This window comes from Hibiscus syriacus, unplaced genomic scaffold (genome assembly GCF_006381635.1).
Source record: "Hibiscus syriacus cultivar Baekdansim isolate YM2019G1 unplaced genomic scaffold, ASM638163v2 tig00110549_pilon, whole genome shotgun sequence".
In the NCBI taxonomy this organism is placed as follows: domain Eukaryota; kingdom Viridiplantae; phylum Streptophyta; class Magnoliopsida; order Malvales; family Malvaceae; genus Hibiscus; species Hibiscus syriacus.
In genome coordinates this window covers 457,597-475,030 of record NW_024062776.1, presented here as the reverse complement: position 1 = coordinate 475,030, position 17,434 = coordinate 457,597, and the positions used below count along the sequence as shown (strand labels likewise).

Below are 17,434 nucleotides of genomic sequence, written 5' to 3'. Positions count from 1 at the left end.
GAAACAACAAATCTTCACAGATTTTACACAAATTTCCCCTCAGATTTCAAATGACAAACTCTTAGTTTACTCTCTCCGATTCAAGAACAAGTCTGGGTTTTGACCTTTCTGGTTAAAAAAGGTGCTTAATGGGTGCCAACTTATCTGCTGCTGCTGCTGAAAGGGATGGAGCCGGACCAGCCGGTCCTCCATCGAGGCCAAGACTCGGTGACATACCGGAGAGCTGCGCTGCCTTGATCTTAGCACAGTTAAGCCCACCCGAGATTTGCAAATTGGCCCGGTTGAATCGGTCTTTTCGCAGTGCTTCATTAGCTGATTTCATATGGGAATCGAAATTACCCTCCGTTTATAAGTTCATCGTGGAGAAAGTACTGCTGGCGGATACAAGTTTGAGAAATCTGCAGAAGAAAGAACTTTATGCCAGCTTGTGCAGGCCTAATCCCTTTGATGGTGGCACAAAGGTTAAACCTTTATGTAGTATCCTTTTTTCTCTTTCTCAGCGGTTTAGGTTAATGATCTAATAATGCTGCCTTTTGGCTATATGCAGGAGATTTGGTTAGATAAGAACACAGGTGGGGTTTGTTTATCGATTTCATCCAAGGCCTTGACGATCACCGGGATTGATGATCGGAGATATTGGAGTCATATTTCCACCGAGGAATCCAGGTGTGTTTATCATTTCCAGAATCTAAATTAGTCCGTTCTATCTCAGTTTAGATGTTTAATATAAGTATGACCATGGTGTATATCATTTTTAAAGCATCTGATGAAGTTGTTAACATGGCTCGAGGTTAGATCTGAGCCGGGAGTTAACGGCAAAGTTAATAATGAAGTCAAAAGAAGGATATGATTGATATAATATTGATACTTAAAACGATATGAAATTTGGACTAATTGAGAACTTATGTCATAATTTGGGGACTATGGTGCAATTAACCCTTTTCTTATTGGTCATATTTTATTCTCAAGCTCTTTGATTTGATATGTTCTTTGCTGCAGATATCCTTCAGTAGCATACCTTCAACAAACATGGTGGTTTGAAGTAGATGGAGAGCTGGAGTTTCAATTCCCTGTGGGCACATATAGCCTATTCTTCAGACTCCAGCTCGGGAAATCCTTGAAGAGACTCGGTCGTTGGGTTTGCAACTCCGAGCACATCCATGGATGGGACATAAAACCGGTCCAATTCCGTTTAACAACTTCGGACGGTCAGCATGTCGTGACTCGGTGTCATTTAGACAATCCTGGGAACTGGGTTCTTTACCGTGTCGGGGATTTTGTTGTTGAGAACTCTAATACGTTGACAAAGATCAAATTTTCATCGACTCAAATCGATTGCACTCATACCAAAGGTGGCCTTTGTGTGGATGCTGCGTTAATATACCCCAGTAGCGTAGGGAAAGAGGTCGTCAAATCACGTTCTTGAGAAAATTGAGATGTGTAAATACCGATCACATGTAAAATCAAGCTTTTTTTTCTGGTAGATCTCGTAGGGTTGTATCATGCGAAAAATAGTGTCTATAATTGTCATCTGGTTATTATTTTTTCCTCAATTCATAACAGATTCTGCAGCAATGCTGCTTTGTTTTGCAATGGCACACTAGGTTGTTGATTGGTGGTGTTTCAATCGACTAATCGGACTGTTTAAATGCAACCGGAACTTAAAAGTGACCTGCAGCCGAATTTCCAGCAATCGGAATCGGTAAAATGGTTGACTGAGGGATTCCTCGGGTCGATGAAGTAGATCTTCTCCATTTCATAGGCTCCTATTGAAAAGCAGAACGCACCTTCCTTGCACCAATTCACCCGCCAGTTTTTTCATTTCACTCGAAAACTCGGCAGATGGCCGAAGCAGCGGCTTGTTGCGCGCCTAACTATCCGGATTTAAGCACGTGAACTAATCGAAGGAGGAAATCAAGTGACGTTAGGACTTCTGTTGAAACCAAGCCAACCAAATTTCTCAAGGCTGCAACCGGAGATTCTTGGGGAAAAGGGCCATCGAGGTATGCCAATAGACTTTGAATTCCACCTTGGAGATGACAGACCTTCTCAGATACTAATTGCTGGCTGTTAGATTCTGCAACGTATTCTTTGGAACCCAACAAAATTCCTCTACCGAGGAGATTGATCATGACCTTTATTATTCCTTCCTCGGCGAGTATTTGTCGAACCTCGGGAACAGCTGATATGTTCCTTCACGTACAAGCAGCTGCAGCCTGTGAAACGGAGTCTCTAATATGGCATATTTCCAATAGCGGTCGAATCCCACACCATGTCCGACAATTGCTCGGGATGTTTCTTCAGTCACGAATCGTTACCTTCTCTCTACCGACCTTGTTGCTAGATTCAATGAGCCTAATGAGAGTTGGCAAAACACCTTCTGAAACAAGCCAGCTCTCACAACTCCCAGATTCCACAAGGGAGCAGATTACAGTCGCCGCCTTTTCCCGGATAGGAGGCAAAGTCGCTGTCAACAGCTGAACAAGAGCAGCTACGTTACTCCGTCCCATAGCCGTTAATGCACTCTTTTCATCCGCCTTCATGACCTCAACAAGGCTGTCAACAGCTTTATGCTTTGATTCCAAGTGACCGATCTGAAGCCGTGCAAGCACTTCCTTTAGATGGCAATGTGCTGCAGTCCCGAATTCCGGTGACGAGCCAACAGAAGATAAAGGCAAAGTAGCTTCGCCAAGTACACCGTTCTCGATAAGAAGTCCGATATCCCGTAAATTCAGATCCATTTTTCCCGACAGCGCATCGAGATCACTCTGCATCTTAAGTTTTCCCTCAAACTTCTCCTTCAGACATGAATCTGCCAATTCAGTTGCTCCCTTCAATGTTTTTGATACGAACTGCGATTTCTCCTTACAAAGAGCATACTTCGAAAAGAAAGGATGGCTCGACAAGTCCGATAAGAGCCATGGGATCTGCTCCACTTTGGAAATTATCATCTTCAATCTAACGGGGAACACCACCTCCCTTGCCTGAACAAGTGCCATGGGAACAAGCTCTTTAGCATAGGATAACAATTCCTCGGCCGATCGAGTATCATCCGAAATCCCATTTCCAGTATCTTCTCCCATGATTCAGATATGAATTTAGATATTACTAGAGCTGCATCAAGTGATATTTTTTTATTAAAAGGAGACGCAGGGTTCTGTGAAATACGTAAATTGTATATAAAATACCAATTATAAATTATTGCACTTCTTCATCAGTTTCTTCAATGCATTCACAGTCTTTATACTCCTATGCATTATATAATTAATATAAAATTAAAAATGAGTTAAATTTTAAAGGTAAAAAATATTCAGAGGTCCCTTTACTTTTAAAAAAAAATCAATGTGACCCTCATATTATTTTTTTCTCTTAATGTGACCCTCTAACTCATAAAAAAAAAGAGTTATGGTGCTGATGTGGCATTTCACGTTTCTGACTGTTACAGTGCTGATGTGACAGTTCACGTTTCTGACGTGGTAATCTACGATGCTGACGTGGCAATTCAAGGTGGTAAATTAACGTGGCAGATGACATGACATATTGACTAAATTGGTAATTGAAACATGACAGATGGACTGTCATGTCTAGGGATGGGCATGGGATCCGAATCCGACCTAGCAAGATCGAGTTGGATTTTTTAAAAGATTTCGGGTTCTAGTCCTGGTTGGGTTCGATTTTAGGGTGAAAATACTGACCCAAAAAATTGTAATTTTATCTTATATATTTAGGGATAATTGTAATAATTCCCCTCTATATATTATTTTCTTTCAATTAAATCCCTATTTTTATTGAATAAAAATTATATTTTTTAAATTAATATATTATTTCAAGTCGGGTCAGGTTGGCTTCGAATTTTATCTAAAAAATCGGGTCGGTTGGAAGGGGTATATTTTTTAGGTCAAGTAGAGGATTTAAAATTTTTGGGTCAGGTGGACCGAAAATTCGACTCGACTCATGCCCATCCCGAGTCATGTCAGGTGGGCCAGTACTATAACGGTTAACGATAAAAAACGCTAGTTAAAAGGTCAAATTAAATTTATATTTCGTTTGATTTAATTCGAAAATAAAATTTCGATACAATTCACTTAATAAAAACATAATAAAGACAAAATTATACAAAATTATACGTTTATTAATTAGATATTGATTAAAGACATTAAATATAATTTGAGTAGATTTATTACTATGAATGCATTCATTTTAATCAAGTAATCATCCCTATAAAATATCACTAAGAATTAGGGTTAAAGCTTATATCAATTCACTCAAAGCCGCAAATTCTATTATATTATTATTTTTTATATTAGTAAAAATTTTATAGTGTATGTAATTTTTTCATTTAAAAATTTCACATAAAATAATAAAATTTTCTTTTCTTTTTTATTGTACAGTTATTTCTAATATAATCATCTCTATATAATATAACAATATAGAATTATTAAATAAAATAAGAACTAAAAAAACTATGTGAGTATAAAAAAAGATATAAAATCACTAACATATATTGGTTCAAGTGATAAGTAGTTTGATATTACTTAAGTAAGGTCTCGAGTTTGAGTCATTGTGTATGCAGAAAATCCATACTGAAAGACTCACTCATCATCAAAGTCAGGTGTACTATGTGACTTGACCTGGATTAGTCAATAAGAAACCTTAAAACCTTGAGGGCAAAAAAAATGAAAATGCTTTCATTGTGTACTTCACACACACGCAGAAAGAGTTCAACATGTGTTTTTTATCTTATCAAGTTTAAATACAATTATACATCAATATGAATTTTAGTTATCTATTTTGTTCATCCAATGATTTTAAATTTGTGTAAAATTAAAACTTTTATTTATATATTAACCAAAAGTGTTTACCGTGTAAAAACATATGAAGAACTTTCATTGCAAACTGGATTTATTACAAGAGGTGTTCGATTGTTCTGTTGGCCTTAGGACCTAATCATCCCCTTTCTGGTATAATGTGCATGCTTCTTTTGCATGATCCATGTCTTTTTTCTTTTTGCAACTATACATATATGTTCTATATCACTGAAAACAACAAAGACGACGTGTGATTAATCTTTTAGTTATGGTTTGACCCACTAAAAGTTGGAGGAACCACAACAGAAGAAGAAACCTTGAACCTCTTACTCCTCGAACCATGAACATGCTCATCGATCAGTCTCGGACCAATATTATTATTGTCGGGGCTATCGACCCACTCCATCATTTCATCTGCAAATCCATGGTGATCGCGACCGAAGCTCACTTCACCGATATCCGACCCGTCCGAATCCAACCAATGTTGCCGGAAACCGAACCATTCGTTGCTACAATCCGAAACGCTGGAGCTGTCCCAGGAAAAGGGTGGCGGCGGCACATCACCCACGTGTGGCACAATGATGCTCGGTTGCACCACTCTTTGAATATTCTTCATATCAACAGCCGTGTCCCGGTACTGATGTTTTCTAAAGTGGAATATATTAGCGAAAGTGAAGTGGTCACTCACTCTACTCGTCGTCGACTTGTTCTCACTGTTCCTAGCCATGATACTCTGTAGGTTTTTGCTCAGTCACGTGTGGCACAATGATGCTCGGTTGCACCACTCTTTGAATATTCTTCATATCAACAGCCGTGTCCCGGTACTGATGTTTTCTAAAGTGGAATATATTAGCGAAAGTGAAGTGGTCACTCACTCTACTCGTCGTCGACTTGTTCTCACTGTTCCTAGCCATGATACTCTGTAGGTTTTTGCTCAGTCTAGCCTTCAAGGAAGAGAAGCTAAGCCCGTGCTGCTGGCCATTATTACAAGGAGAGGAACCGGAAACCGAGTGTTTAGAACCGTGGTTAACCGATGAGAAATTGGTTCTAGCGTTTTCACCACGGAGAGCACGAGCCGCTTCATCGTAAGCACGGGCAGCTTCTTCAGGAGTATCGTAAGTCCCTAGCCAGAGTCTCACACGCTGTGACGAATCCTTGATCTCAGCCACCCATCGTCCCGACGGTCTTTGCCTAACACCAACATACCTTCGAGCCATTGGTTTGGTTGGTTGAGGCATGGTGTTGTCGGTTTTGGTGATGACTGTGGTTGTCTTGGCGGTCTCAGATCCTGCCATTAACGCCAAGTAAAACTTAAACAAGTTCCAATTGTTTAACTCAGAAATTAGCCTTCAACGAGAGGCTGGTTAAAAAATTGCATGTGGCATGGAATTGGATTGTAGTAATCCGCCACTATATATACATTATATATAACAAGGTGGCTCCAAAATAGTGATGTCAGCGTAAAGTATATACCTATCTCCATTATTAGTTTTCTTCCTTTCCTTCTTTATTTTTTTAATATCCAATTGCTTTCGGCATCGCATAAAGATGCCCTAAGTTCAACTTGCCAGCAATTCCGTCTACATCATATACAAAAGGTCGAATGATAATTTTGATCTTCCAAAATTTGGGTTTTAGTCCCTCTGTTTTAAGTTTACATAATCCAATCCTTCTACTTTTGTTATGCATTTAGTTAGCTCAAACTTGTTATAAGTGGTAACACTTCTTGTTAAAGTTGTGTGAATTCTTTAAAAGCACCTTTAAGCTTTTTTGTTCTTTTTTATCTATGTTTAATCAAACGATTGTCTCTTATATTTTAACATAATCTTTAGGCTTAAAGGCCACCTTTGTCCCTGTAATTAACTCAATTTATCATTTTCGTCCATATCGTATTTAACCATCAACCATACCCCTAACTTAAAATCCTAAATTATAAACCTTGAGTTAGAGTTTATGATTTATAAGTTATGGGTTGTGGTTTAGGGTTTATAATTCAGGGAATTAAGTTAAGGGTATGTATAGAATGATGCAATTGAACAACTTCAATGATTAAATTGATACGAAAGTACGATAGGGGTGAAAGTGATAAATTGGGTCTACTACAAGGATAAAATTGTAAACCTATGCTAGGATTTAGGTTTAGGGTTTAGAGGTCATGGGGTTATGGATTATGGTTTATAGTTTATGGTTTAAAGTTAGGTGTAGAGTATATAATGATGCAATTAAACAACTTCAAGTGTTAAATTGTTGCGGAAATACGATAGAAGAGAAAGTGATAAATTAAGTCTATTACAAGAACAAAAGTTACCATTGTGCCTAATTTTTATTGATGCCAACTTTAAGTATTTAATTGACATAACAGAAGGACTAAAACCATAATCTGACCATTACAAAATAAATATTCATCTTTTCATTGTCTCAAAGAATTTATTTGTATAAACAAATTCCATGTTTTGACGTTTTGTAATTAAAAAAAAAAACTAAATTCAAACAAGCCGTGAATGAACTGAAAGTAAAACTGATTAACGATAGGAAATTACTACATAAGAAAAGTGACAAGTGACAGAGGGCGGTCCTATATTTTAAAAAATTCGTTAAGCATAATTAATAGTGACGTGGAGGCTAACCGTTGGCGTTTAGCACTTGGTAATAGAATGATTAGTGGGGCTACCCGTTTCAGGCCTTAGCTCCGTACCGTGTCCTTTGTGTTGGTTGTATTTTGGCTCACCAGAATTTGCCTTTCGATTACGTGCTTAAGACATTAATTAATCTCAATAAACTCCCTTCCTAATCTCCCAACTTGGATAAGACTATAATCGTCCAAACGGCGGCCTTAGATTCCTTTAAACTCCATTCCTCAAAGGGAGGAGGTCGCCAGATTTGTCTCTTAGCACGTGGATTATTGCACATCGCGACGCGTTTGGAATGAAACGGGGCGTTTCCCGCGTGTGCTTCCCTCCACTCTCGGCCGTTAGGGTTTGCCTTTCTGTTGACAAGAGAGAGAGAGACAATTATTACAGTTCCAAATCTAAATGTTTTTAGGGTAAATATGCGGATAGTCCCCTATGTTTATGGTATGTCCGATTTTGGCAACCAATTTAAAAATTCAGAGGAAATGGTCCAAAAATTATTGATTTATTTGATTTTAGTCCCTTGGCGATTAATTCTTGTTAGTCCCCTTTTGTTTAAATCCCTATCATGGGTGAGGGACTAAAATGAAATGAGAGTTAACGATTGAGGGATTAAAATCAAATAGATTGAAAACATAGGGGACTATCTGCATAGTTTACCCATGTTTTAATTACCGTATCTTTGCATAATATTTTAAGGTTATAATCCATGGAATCCAATGTTTTTGTTAATTCAAGGTTAATCTTAAACCACAGTTGGTTAGCCTTATTAAAACTTTGATTATTTGAATACATCTCGATGAACTCAACGCAAGATCTCGTCCTATGCTAATATTTTTTCATATTGGTCTGGTTGTTATAAAATAGGGTAAAAAACACAAATAGTCCTCCGATTATAGAGTATTACTTTATTAAGTCCCTTGATTATTAAAATTTGTAAAATGGTCACCTGACTATTCATTATGAGTCAAACTCATATTTTTTTCGTTAAAAAAATTGGTGGTTGTTTAAGATGCATGTCAACATTATGATTGAGATATGATAATCTTTGAGATTTTGGGATCAAACTTTATCATATCACAATCAACAAGTTAAAGTTCAACTCAAAATATCATTCGTTTTGTAACAAAAGAGGACGAGTTTTGAACATAATAAATAGTCGAATGACAATTTTGTAACTTTTAATAGTTGAAGGACTCAACAAAGCAACACTCCATATTCAAGGGACTATTTTATAACTTTTAATAATCAAGGGACTTAATAAAATAGTACCTTATAGTTGAGGGTCCATTTATATTCTTTACCCTATTAAATAATGATTGTTTTTTTAACAAACTAGCAACAAATTCATACGCATCTTGTAGATGTAACTACTTGAATTCGAGATCTCTAAAGATAATAACACTCCTTTTAACCATTAAGATCACTTGATGAATTCTCTTCTGATACCAATTGAAGGAGAGAAATAAAGTGAACACGAACACCTTCTAATTAATTTTTTTTATAGTAAATACATCATATAAAATTTAAATCTTAATTTTTTTGGCTTCATTTATTTAAATAGTCGTTCTTAAACATATATATATTGGCTTCAAAATCTTGCTAAACTCGTTAATTATTATATTTCTTAATGAAGTACAAGCTAATGAAATAATTAAAGGAAGAGCTCAACCATGAGTAATTTTTGGCCCAATAGGACACCCCAAATAATTATTTGATCTAATAGGACACTTCAAGAATTATTTTGGGGTCTACAGTATTTTTTAAAGTTAAAGTGCGGGGTGAATTCATTATATTGAGATGACGTCCTAAGATATAATTTTTTATTTCGAGTCAAATATTTTAATATTTTTTATGAAATTTGTCACTTTGAGACGATGAATTCTATTAAAAATTAGTTTTTAGATTTTTAATATAAATTTAATTCTTTATAAAAATAATTAAAACTCATCTTCTCGAGATGACGCGTTTATTTGATATTAACAATTAGCTTTTTTTTAGATTGAAATGTCCAACACATTTCAACCCATGTAACGTGTATCAATTTTTATATTGGGTAAACTATGTGTTTAATATATAAACTATAAGTTTTGTTTTCTTTTGGTACCTAAATTTTTATTTTTTCAAAATTATACTTAACATTTATTTTTTTTATTTCATTTTGATACCTCATTGTTAAAATTAAATTTAAAAGTTAGAGTGATTAAATTAGAACCAATTTGAAAGTTATTAAATTTAATTTTTTATTTTAATTATATATTAATAAATTACTAATAAAAATATCATGTCATAAAATTAAAAAAAAAAAATTAAATTCCAATGATCAAAATAGGAGTGAGAAGATAGTTCAGTGATAAATGATATAATTTACTCATAAAAATGTCATGCTTGTTCTGCTAAACTTTTAACAACGATGTACTAAAATGAAATAAAAACTAAACGTTAGGTATAATTTTGAAACAAATAAAAATTTAGGTATCAAAAGAAAAAAATAATAGTTTGTATAATAAACATGTAGTTTACCCAATTTAAAAATTGATGTTTATATGTAGTTTATTCCATACAAAAATGAAACTTTATACCAAATGGAACTCGTCACCTAAGTTCCAATTTTTTTTTACTAAATTTATATTAAAAATCCCAAAAAATTTGTCACCTTATAAAAAATATTAAAATATTGGGCTCGTAATAAAAAAAATTATATCTCATGAAATTATTCATCTCGAGGTGACGAGTTCGCCTTACACTATAAAAAAATATCATAGATCCTAAAATAATTTTTGAGGTACCTTATTAAGCCAATTTTGCCCAACCATGACACTCACTTGGGTCTAGTAATGGTTGGTTTATAATTTTGGGATATACAATATTTTCTTAAGTACATAGCGAACTCGTCACCTCATGAGATATAATTTTTTTTATTCCAAACCTAATATTTTAATATTTATTTTAAAATTCATCATCTTGATATGACGAATTCTATTAAAAACTTATTATTATTATTATTTTTAGATTATTATGTGATCTCGAGACGACGAGTTCCTTTGATTTAAAAAATCAATGTCGCTTATGCAAGGTAAAATGCATCCGGGTTTAGATCCATGAAATAAAAAATATTATTTTTGAACAATTTTTATATACTAAATCTTTAACCCTGGCTCAAATCCATAAGAAAAAAAATGATTTTTTAATATTTTATTTACCATTTTTCTGAATGCATGATCAAACATTTTTCATATTTCATTATTAAAATAAAACTTTTATTTTTACTTACCATACATAAATTTAATGAAATAAAAATATTTTTAGAAACCTATGAATTATGAATAGAGAAAATAACCTCAGTGACCAAAAATGCTTTATAATATACGATTTTAACCAACTTTTTTTGGATTTGCCAAAATGACCAACTAAATCGCAATGCGATCGATAATTCGCAACGCGATCTCCGGTATCACAAATCAGTTTCCAGATTCGCAACGCGATTCTAACTATCGCATTGCGATTTCCCAAATTCGCGTTGCGATTTTCCTAATTCGTAATGCGAATACGTAAATCACAACGCGAATTTGGAAAATCGCAATGCGATTACGTAAATCGCAATGCGAATATGACTATCGCAATGCGATTTACATAGCGCCATTCGTATTAACGCGTATTTTTTTTTCAAATTCCAAACACGAATATATTAATATATCGGAACACTGAACCGTCCACAGTATATCCCGTAATCGCAACTCATAACCTAAAACCCTAAATCACAACTCAGTCTCATCTCCATCTCTCACTCTCTAAGGCGACATCCGTCCCCATCTCCGACGAAATCAGTCCCCACGATGATAACAGTCTCCATCTCCGGCGAAATCATTCACGGTCAGAAATGGAAAATCAACCAAATCAACCACCGAGGGTTAGTTTTTTTAATTATTTTTATTTTGAAATTTTTGCATTATTATTAGGTTTTTCATATTGAAATTGATGATAAGTTTACTGGTGTTTTCAATAATAGATTAACCATTTCACTTAGATTGCTTATTATATTCATTCGATTGCTGCCAATACTGCTAAACTGTTTAGTCTTTAACCTTGTGAAGTTAATATTTGTCTTTGTTTTGTCTTTTGGTTGAAGTAATGCAATCCATTCAAGTTTCTTTCAATTTTAGTATTTGAAACCGAGAATAACTATCGCAACGAGTGAATCGCAACGCGAAAATGACTATCGCAATGCGAATTTGACTATCGCAACGAGAGAATCGCAATGCGATTTTCATTTCGCGTTGCGATTCTTGCGTTGCGATAGTCAAATTCGCGTTGCGATAGTCATTTTCGTGTTGCGATTTTTATTTTCATGTTGCGATTTAAAGTTTCAGAAACTATTCTTCTTCTGCAAATTGAAACTTGAATGAATTGCATTACTTCAACCAAAAAACAAATACTAAATTCACAGTGTTGCAAATTTAAGTTTGAAGAATAAACTACTACTCTTTATGTTTATTGTTCATATCTTCATAGTGTAGCTTTTGGTATATCTAAATTGGTATGTTTATTGTTTTTGCAGAACTTTTATTCGGCTCAATTGACCTTAAGAAATAAAGTAAGTCTGGCCAAAACAATTGCGTCGAACCTTTTACCTGCACAAAGAAAAATATTTGAGGATACTTGCTTCGGGCCATTACTGAAAGTACAACATCCGGGTGGAGATGCTATGTTGACCCATCTGTTTCTTCAAACCATGACTAGCGATCTACCAGAGACTATACAACGTCGTGATGAAGAGATATGGTTTGATTTTCCACCGGCGTATACGTGTTTTAGTCGGGAGGAGTTTTGCTTAATCACCGGTCTACGCTTCGGACACGATGATGTAGATCGGTACACTAGACATATTACCCGCCTATCATGGTTTTCCCGGGTTTTTTCTGAGCAGTCAACGGAGAAGTCGAATTTACACGTGGAAGACTTGACGAGATTATTGAATAAGAAAGATGGTTTTACTCGGATGGATGACGTCGATGTTGTCCGAGTATGCCTTCTAATACTTTTGCAAGCTGACTTTTTAGGCAGAGAGGCCCGACAACCTATTCCTAATGATCTAATTAAATTGGTAGAGGACCTAAATGCATGAAACCTGTTTCTGTGGGGTTCGTATCTATGGAGAGCTACATGGAATAAGTTGGCGTCTGCCTTTAATGATCGGAAAAGTTTGCGTGGAGATGGTTCCAAATACAATTTGTCAGGCTTTATTTGGGCCTTTAAGGTAATATTTTTTATATAATGTTTCCAAAATTATAATTAATTCTTTAACAATTACTAATGTTTGTTATTATATTGTTTGTAGATTTGGATATTTGAGGCCTTTCCCGCCATGCAGACATATGCATTAAAAACTTCTAATGATATTCCTAGGGCTATTTCCTGGAAGAGGAAACGATCCTTGCCACAATGGGAAGATTTACTACCGTATACTACAATAAATAATGTAAGTTAACACAACTATTACCATATATTTATAAACAAGTTATTACTAGTACACGTTTAACTTTGTTTGAGCTTTTATATTGTTAGGAGGCCAACACTCCATTACAGAGGCTGACACCCACGGAAACTGAGCTTGCCACTGATTGGTGGCAAGCAAGTATGCTTTTTTTTGATGGCATGAATGATGAGCATCCACCACTTCGAGAGCCATCACCTCACCCAGAGCCATCACCTGATCGACCCGAATATACACCTCCACAACGAGAGTCATCACATATTCTGTCACATCATCGAGCCTCTTCTCCACCATCACCTCATGATAGGCGAGCGGCAAAGATGCCACGACGTTTATCTCACTGTTCTCCACCTCCACGGGATGAGTTAGGGGAGTTACGTAATGAGGTCAATGCCTTGCGTGAGGAGGTCGGTACTTTACGCAATGACAATGGTGCATGGCGTGTTGAGGTGTCTACTTTACGTGGTGAGGTAGCAACTCTACGTGATATTGTAGCATCTTTGCAGAACGAGGTTCATACTCTACGCAACGAGGTAAGTTTAATATTTTTCATATTTAACTTGATGATAAATTTACTCGTAATTTCACTTAGATTGCTTAGTAAATTCATTCGGTTGCTGCCAATACTGTTTAACTGTTTATTCTTTAACCCTGTGAAGTTAGTATTTGTTTTTGATTATCTTTTGGTTGAAGTAATGCAATCCATTCAAGTTTCAATTTGCAGAAGAAGAATAGTTTACTATCGCAATGCGAAAATGACTATCTCAACGCGAAAATGACTATCGCAATGAGAGAATCACAATGCGAAAATGACTATCGCAATGCGAAAATGACTATCGTAATACGAAAATGACTATTGCAACGAAAGAATCGTAATGCGAAATGAAAATTGCATTGCGATTCTCTCGTTGCGATAGTCAAATTCGCATTGCGATAGTCATTTTCGCGTTGCGATTTTGTTGTTGCGATTTTCATTTTGCGTTGCGATTCTCTCGTTGCGATAGTCATTTTCGCGTTGCGATTTTAAGTTTCAGATTCTATTCTTCTTCTGCAAATTGAAACTTGAATGAATTGCATTACTTCAACCAAAAGACAAATACTAACTTCACAGTGTTGAAAATTTAAGTTTCAAGAATAAACTACTACTCTTTATGTTGTCATTGAACCTGCACTAAACCTATATGTTATCCTTTTAAATGTTTATATAAGTGCTTATTTCTGGAATGTTATCTGATGCATTTTGTGAACAATGATATAATAATGACTTGGGTGAATACCATGCAAGTTTGAAATATATTTGTCTTTGTTCTCACTGTTTAATATCATGTTTGTTTATTTACTGATTTATGTATTAATTTATTTTTAGCGACCCGCTAAGGTGGATGCTCTACGTCGGGTTTTTCTTACAAGACATAGTTCACGCATCAGACGGCGTGCATGTGCCATTACGTCTCCGTTCACCCCAATAGTACGAAGAATCCGTAAGAAAAAGCCCGACTCACCTGTCATCATTCAAGAGGCCTCCCCTATCGTTCAAGAGGCCCCTATCATCCCTGAAGAGTCCCCTCCCACCGTTCAAGAGGCCACTGTCATCGTTGAAGAGGTCCCTCCCAACATTCTAGAGCCCGATTCACACGGCGTAATATATCAAATTATTGAGAAGCCCCCTCACGTGCCGGACATGATGGATGACTGTTGGCTTTCGTATAAGTTACCGGCCAGTACCATTCCGGCAGATGAAGTGGAGAGGAAACAACTACCAGAAATAATTCTGGATAATACCCTTTGGGCTAAGACCGCAGTTTATTTTTATCTACATGAGCGGAGCCAAGGGTGTTATGCTGACATATACAAACTCAACGATGATATACATTTGTTGATTGAACGGTCTTGGTGGGGTGTATTATTAGGGGTTGAAGACAACGACTATTTCGATGGGGGGTAAGTCTTATATTTCTTATATTTTAGTTTGATTAATTTTTTTTAAATTTATGTAATTCACTAATATATGTTTTTTTTTGTAAAACAACATATTGATGCATGGGTGACACGTCTTCTAATTGTAAGGAAATTGAAGAAAAATATTAAAAAAACGCGATATACAATTATGCCGACGTCTTTTCACGTAGTTCACTTGAAGAATCAACGACATGAATCATATGTGTTGGCTAATGGACAAACTAAACTTTATCCTGCATTGTGGGAGGTCGATAAGGTTAATATATTTGTTTAAATATTTTAAAGGTGTTCATAAATAAGTGCGCAATTTGAATTATTACATTTCGATGCAGGTGTTTATCCCTGTTTTGGACAGTACTCATTGGCTTCTCGTCGAGCTTCAACTCCCATCCCTAAAGACAATAATATATGACAGCATGATAAATTACATATCATTGTATGATTTGAGAGATATGATTAAGGGATGGAGCTCTTATTTGGTTAAATTCTTGGATGCAATTGATTATTGGACTAAGTCTGGAAACAAGAAGCCAAAGAAGTTCAATGTTACAGTTATCAGAGATGAGACCGCGCCACAACAAACGAAGGAAGCCAGAGGGGATTGTGGTCCTCTCGTATGTATGTGCTTGGAGCGTTTGACGACATGAAGTACACATTTTCTACCTCTCACCGATAGAGATAGAGGTGCAGTAGGCTTGTGGTTTCGGCATTTTATGGCTAGAGCGATATATGCGAGACGCTGCCTATCTGCATCCGCGTTATGAAAGTGTCCATAAACAATTTGTAAGTCAAATGCAAGTGTTGTTAAACATATTTACTCTTTTTGGTTTGAAAATGTTTGGTTAAGTAGCTAGAATTCAATAATTTGATGTTTGTAGGTTTTAGATGTGTAGAGAGTGTTGTTGATTCAATGTTTGGTTTCTGCAGGTTAATCCTGAAGTGAGCTGCGTGAAATGGATGTATGGGTGCAAAAGTTGATTTCATTATTATTTTTTGATTGTTTAATTGATTTGTAAAAGATGATTTGTAAATGTTGATTTGTTTAATTGATGTGTACATAATATTTGTGCTTGTTTAATTAATTGAAATGTAATAGTTGATTTGTTGATTTCAATCTGCATTATGTTGAATGCAAAACAGACTATCGCAACGCTGAAATGACTATCACAACGAGAGAATCGCAATGCGAAATGAAAATCGCAACGAGTGAATTGAAATGCGAAAATGAAAATCGCAACGCGAAACTAATTTCGCGTTGCGATTTTCATTTTCGCATTGCGATTCACTCGTTGCGATTTTCATTTAGCATTGCGATTATCTCGTTGCGATAGTCATTTCCGCATTGCGATAGTCAATTCCACATTACGATAGTCATTTCCGTGTTGCGATAGTCATATTCGCGTTGCGATTTCCGCGTTGTGATAGTCAAATGAATGTCTAATAAGTGATAACAAATGAACATATCATAGCAATGTTCAAACTCAAGTTACTAATACATGCCTAACTGAAAATGTTAAAAGTTCACATATAATATACACATAATACAACGTTTGCATTTAAAAATCACCTAAGTTAACAGTCCCAAAAGGTGAAGCCGGTTGTGATTGGGATTTTGATGAGGATCCATATTTTGGTAGAGGAAAAGATGATTGTGATGGCACTGGTGATCCACATGTCAACCTTGTATGACCACTTTCCTTGCACCGATTACATGTCGATCTCTTCTTCTCTTCACCCTTAGACGGTATAAGATCGTGACTTTTTGGTTGGCTAGGTAGCCTTCTGTCCATGGCTGGTGGCAAAACTGTTTGTAAGTCATCTGGTATGTCCCAATCAGAAGGATGTGGAATAGGGTAGACAATCTCGCCATAAGTCTGTCGATATACTTCTGTAGTGTAGCAATCCATAGCGTATGCGCTTGAATCATCTTGGTTTAGATGAAGAGAAACTTTTATAACATGGCCACGTGGATAACCAGATGTTTGCCATTTCATACAACTACACGTCTTTGCATTTAGATCGACAAGCTCATTTAAGTTATTATCCAGTACTTCAAACAAAGTGTTTGAACATGGTTCAACTCTCCATGACGTTGACTTCACAACACGTTTCGTTATCTTTTTTTCTGTCCATGGTGTAACACGATGTTCCAATGTTCCTGTAAATTTAAATAATAATACTTAGTAAAATATATGATAAGTTACGAATTTAAAGAAATAATACATGCATGGTTTCTTTTCTTGTAGTACCACTGTTGAATAGAGGCTCGAAAAAACTCCATTAACATAGTAATGGGTAATTTTCGGGAATGACGACTTAGAGCGTTGATTGATTCTGCACTATTAGACGTCATGAAACCATATCTTGCTCCAAGTTGATGTACTCTTGACCATCTTTCAAACCCGACATCTTCTAGTGTTTGAGCACACTGAGGCAAAACACGTCTTAAACAGTTTATATGCTTATTAAAATCCACTTCCCGATAAGCTTTTACAGCCCTCCAGTATGTCCATTTGTGCTTTTTTATACCAGCAGACATTGAT

The 17,434-nt window shown here is 35.8% G+C and overlaps 1 protein-coding gene and 1 pseudogene across 1 annotated transcript; one reads left to right on the top strand and one right to left on the bottom strand.

Annotated features, from left to right (window-relative positions):
- Window positions 1-113: 113 nt before the first annotated feature.
- On the top strand, window positions 114-1,462 carry LOC120131176 (F-box protein PP2-A13-like). The gene is made up of 3 exons (XM_039148223.1): window positions 114-461; window positions 548-666; window positions 1,000-1,462. Exons 1-3 carry the CDS (start codon window positions 129-131, stop codon window positions 1,424-1,426), a joined length of 879 nt encoding a protein of 292 aa, XP_039004154.1. The 5' UTR covers window positions 114-128; the 3' UTR covers window positions 1,427-1,462.
- Window positions 1,463-1,756: 294 nt separating this feature from the next.
- On the bottom strand, window positions 1,757-3,125 carry LOC120131143 (annotated as a pseudogene).
- Window positions 3,126-17,434: the final 14,309 nt, after the last annotated feature.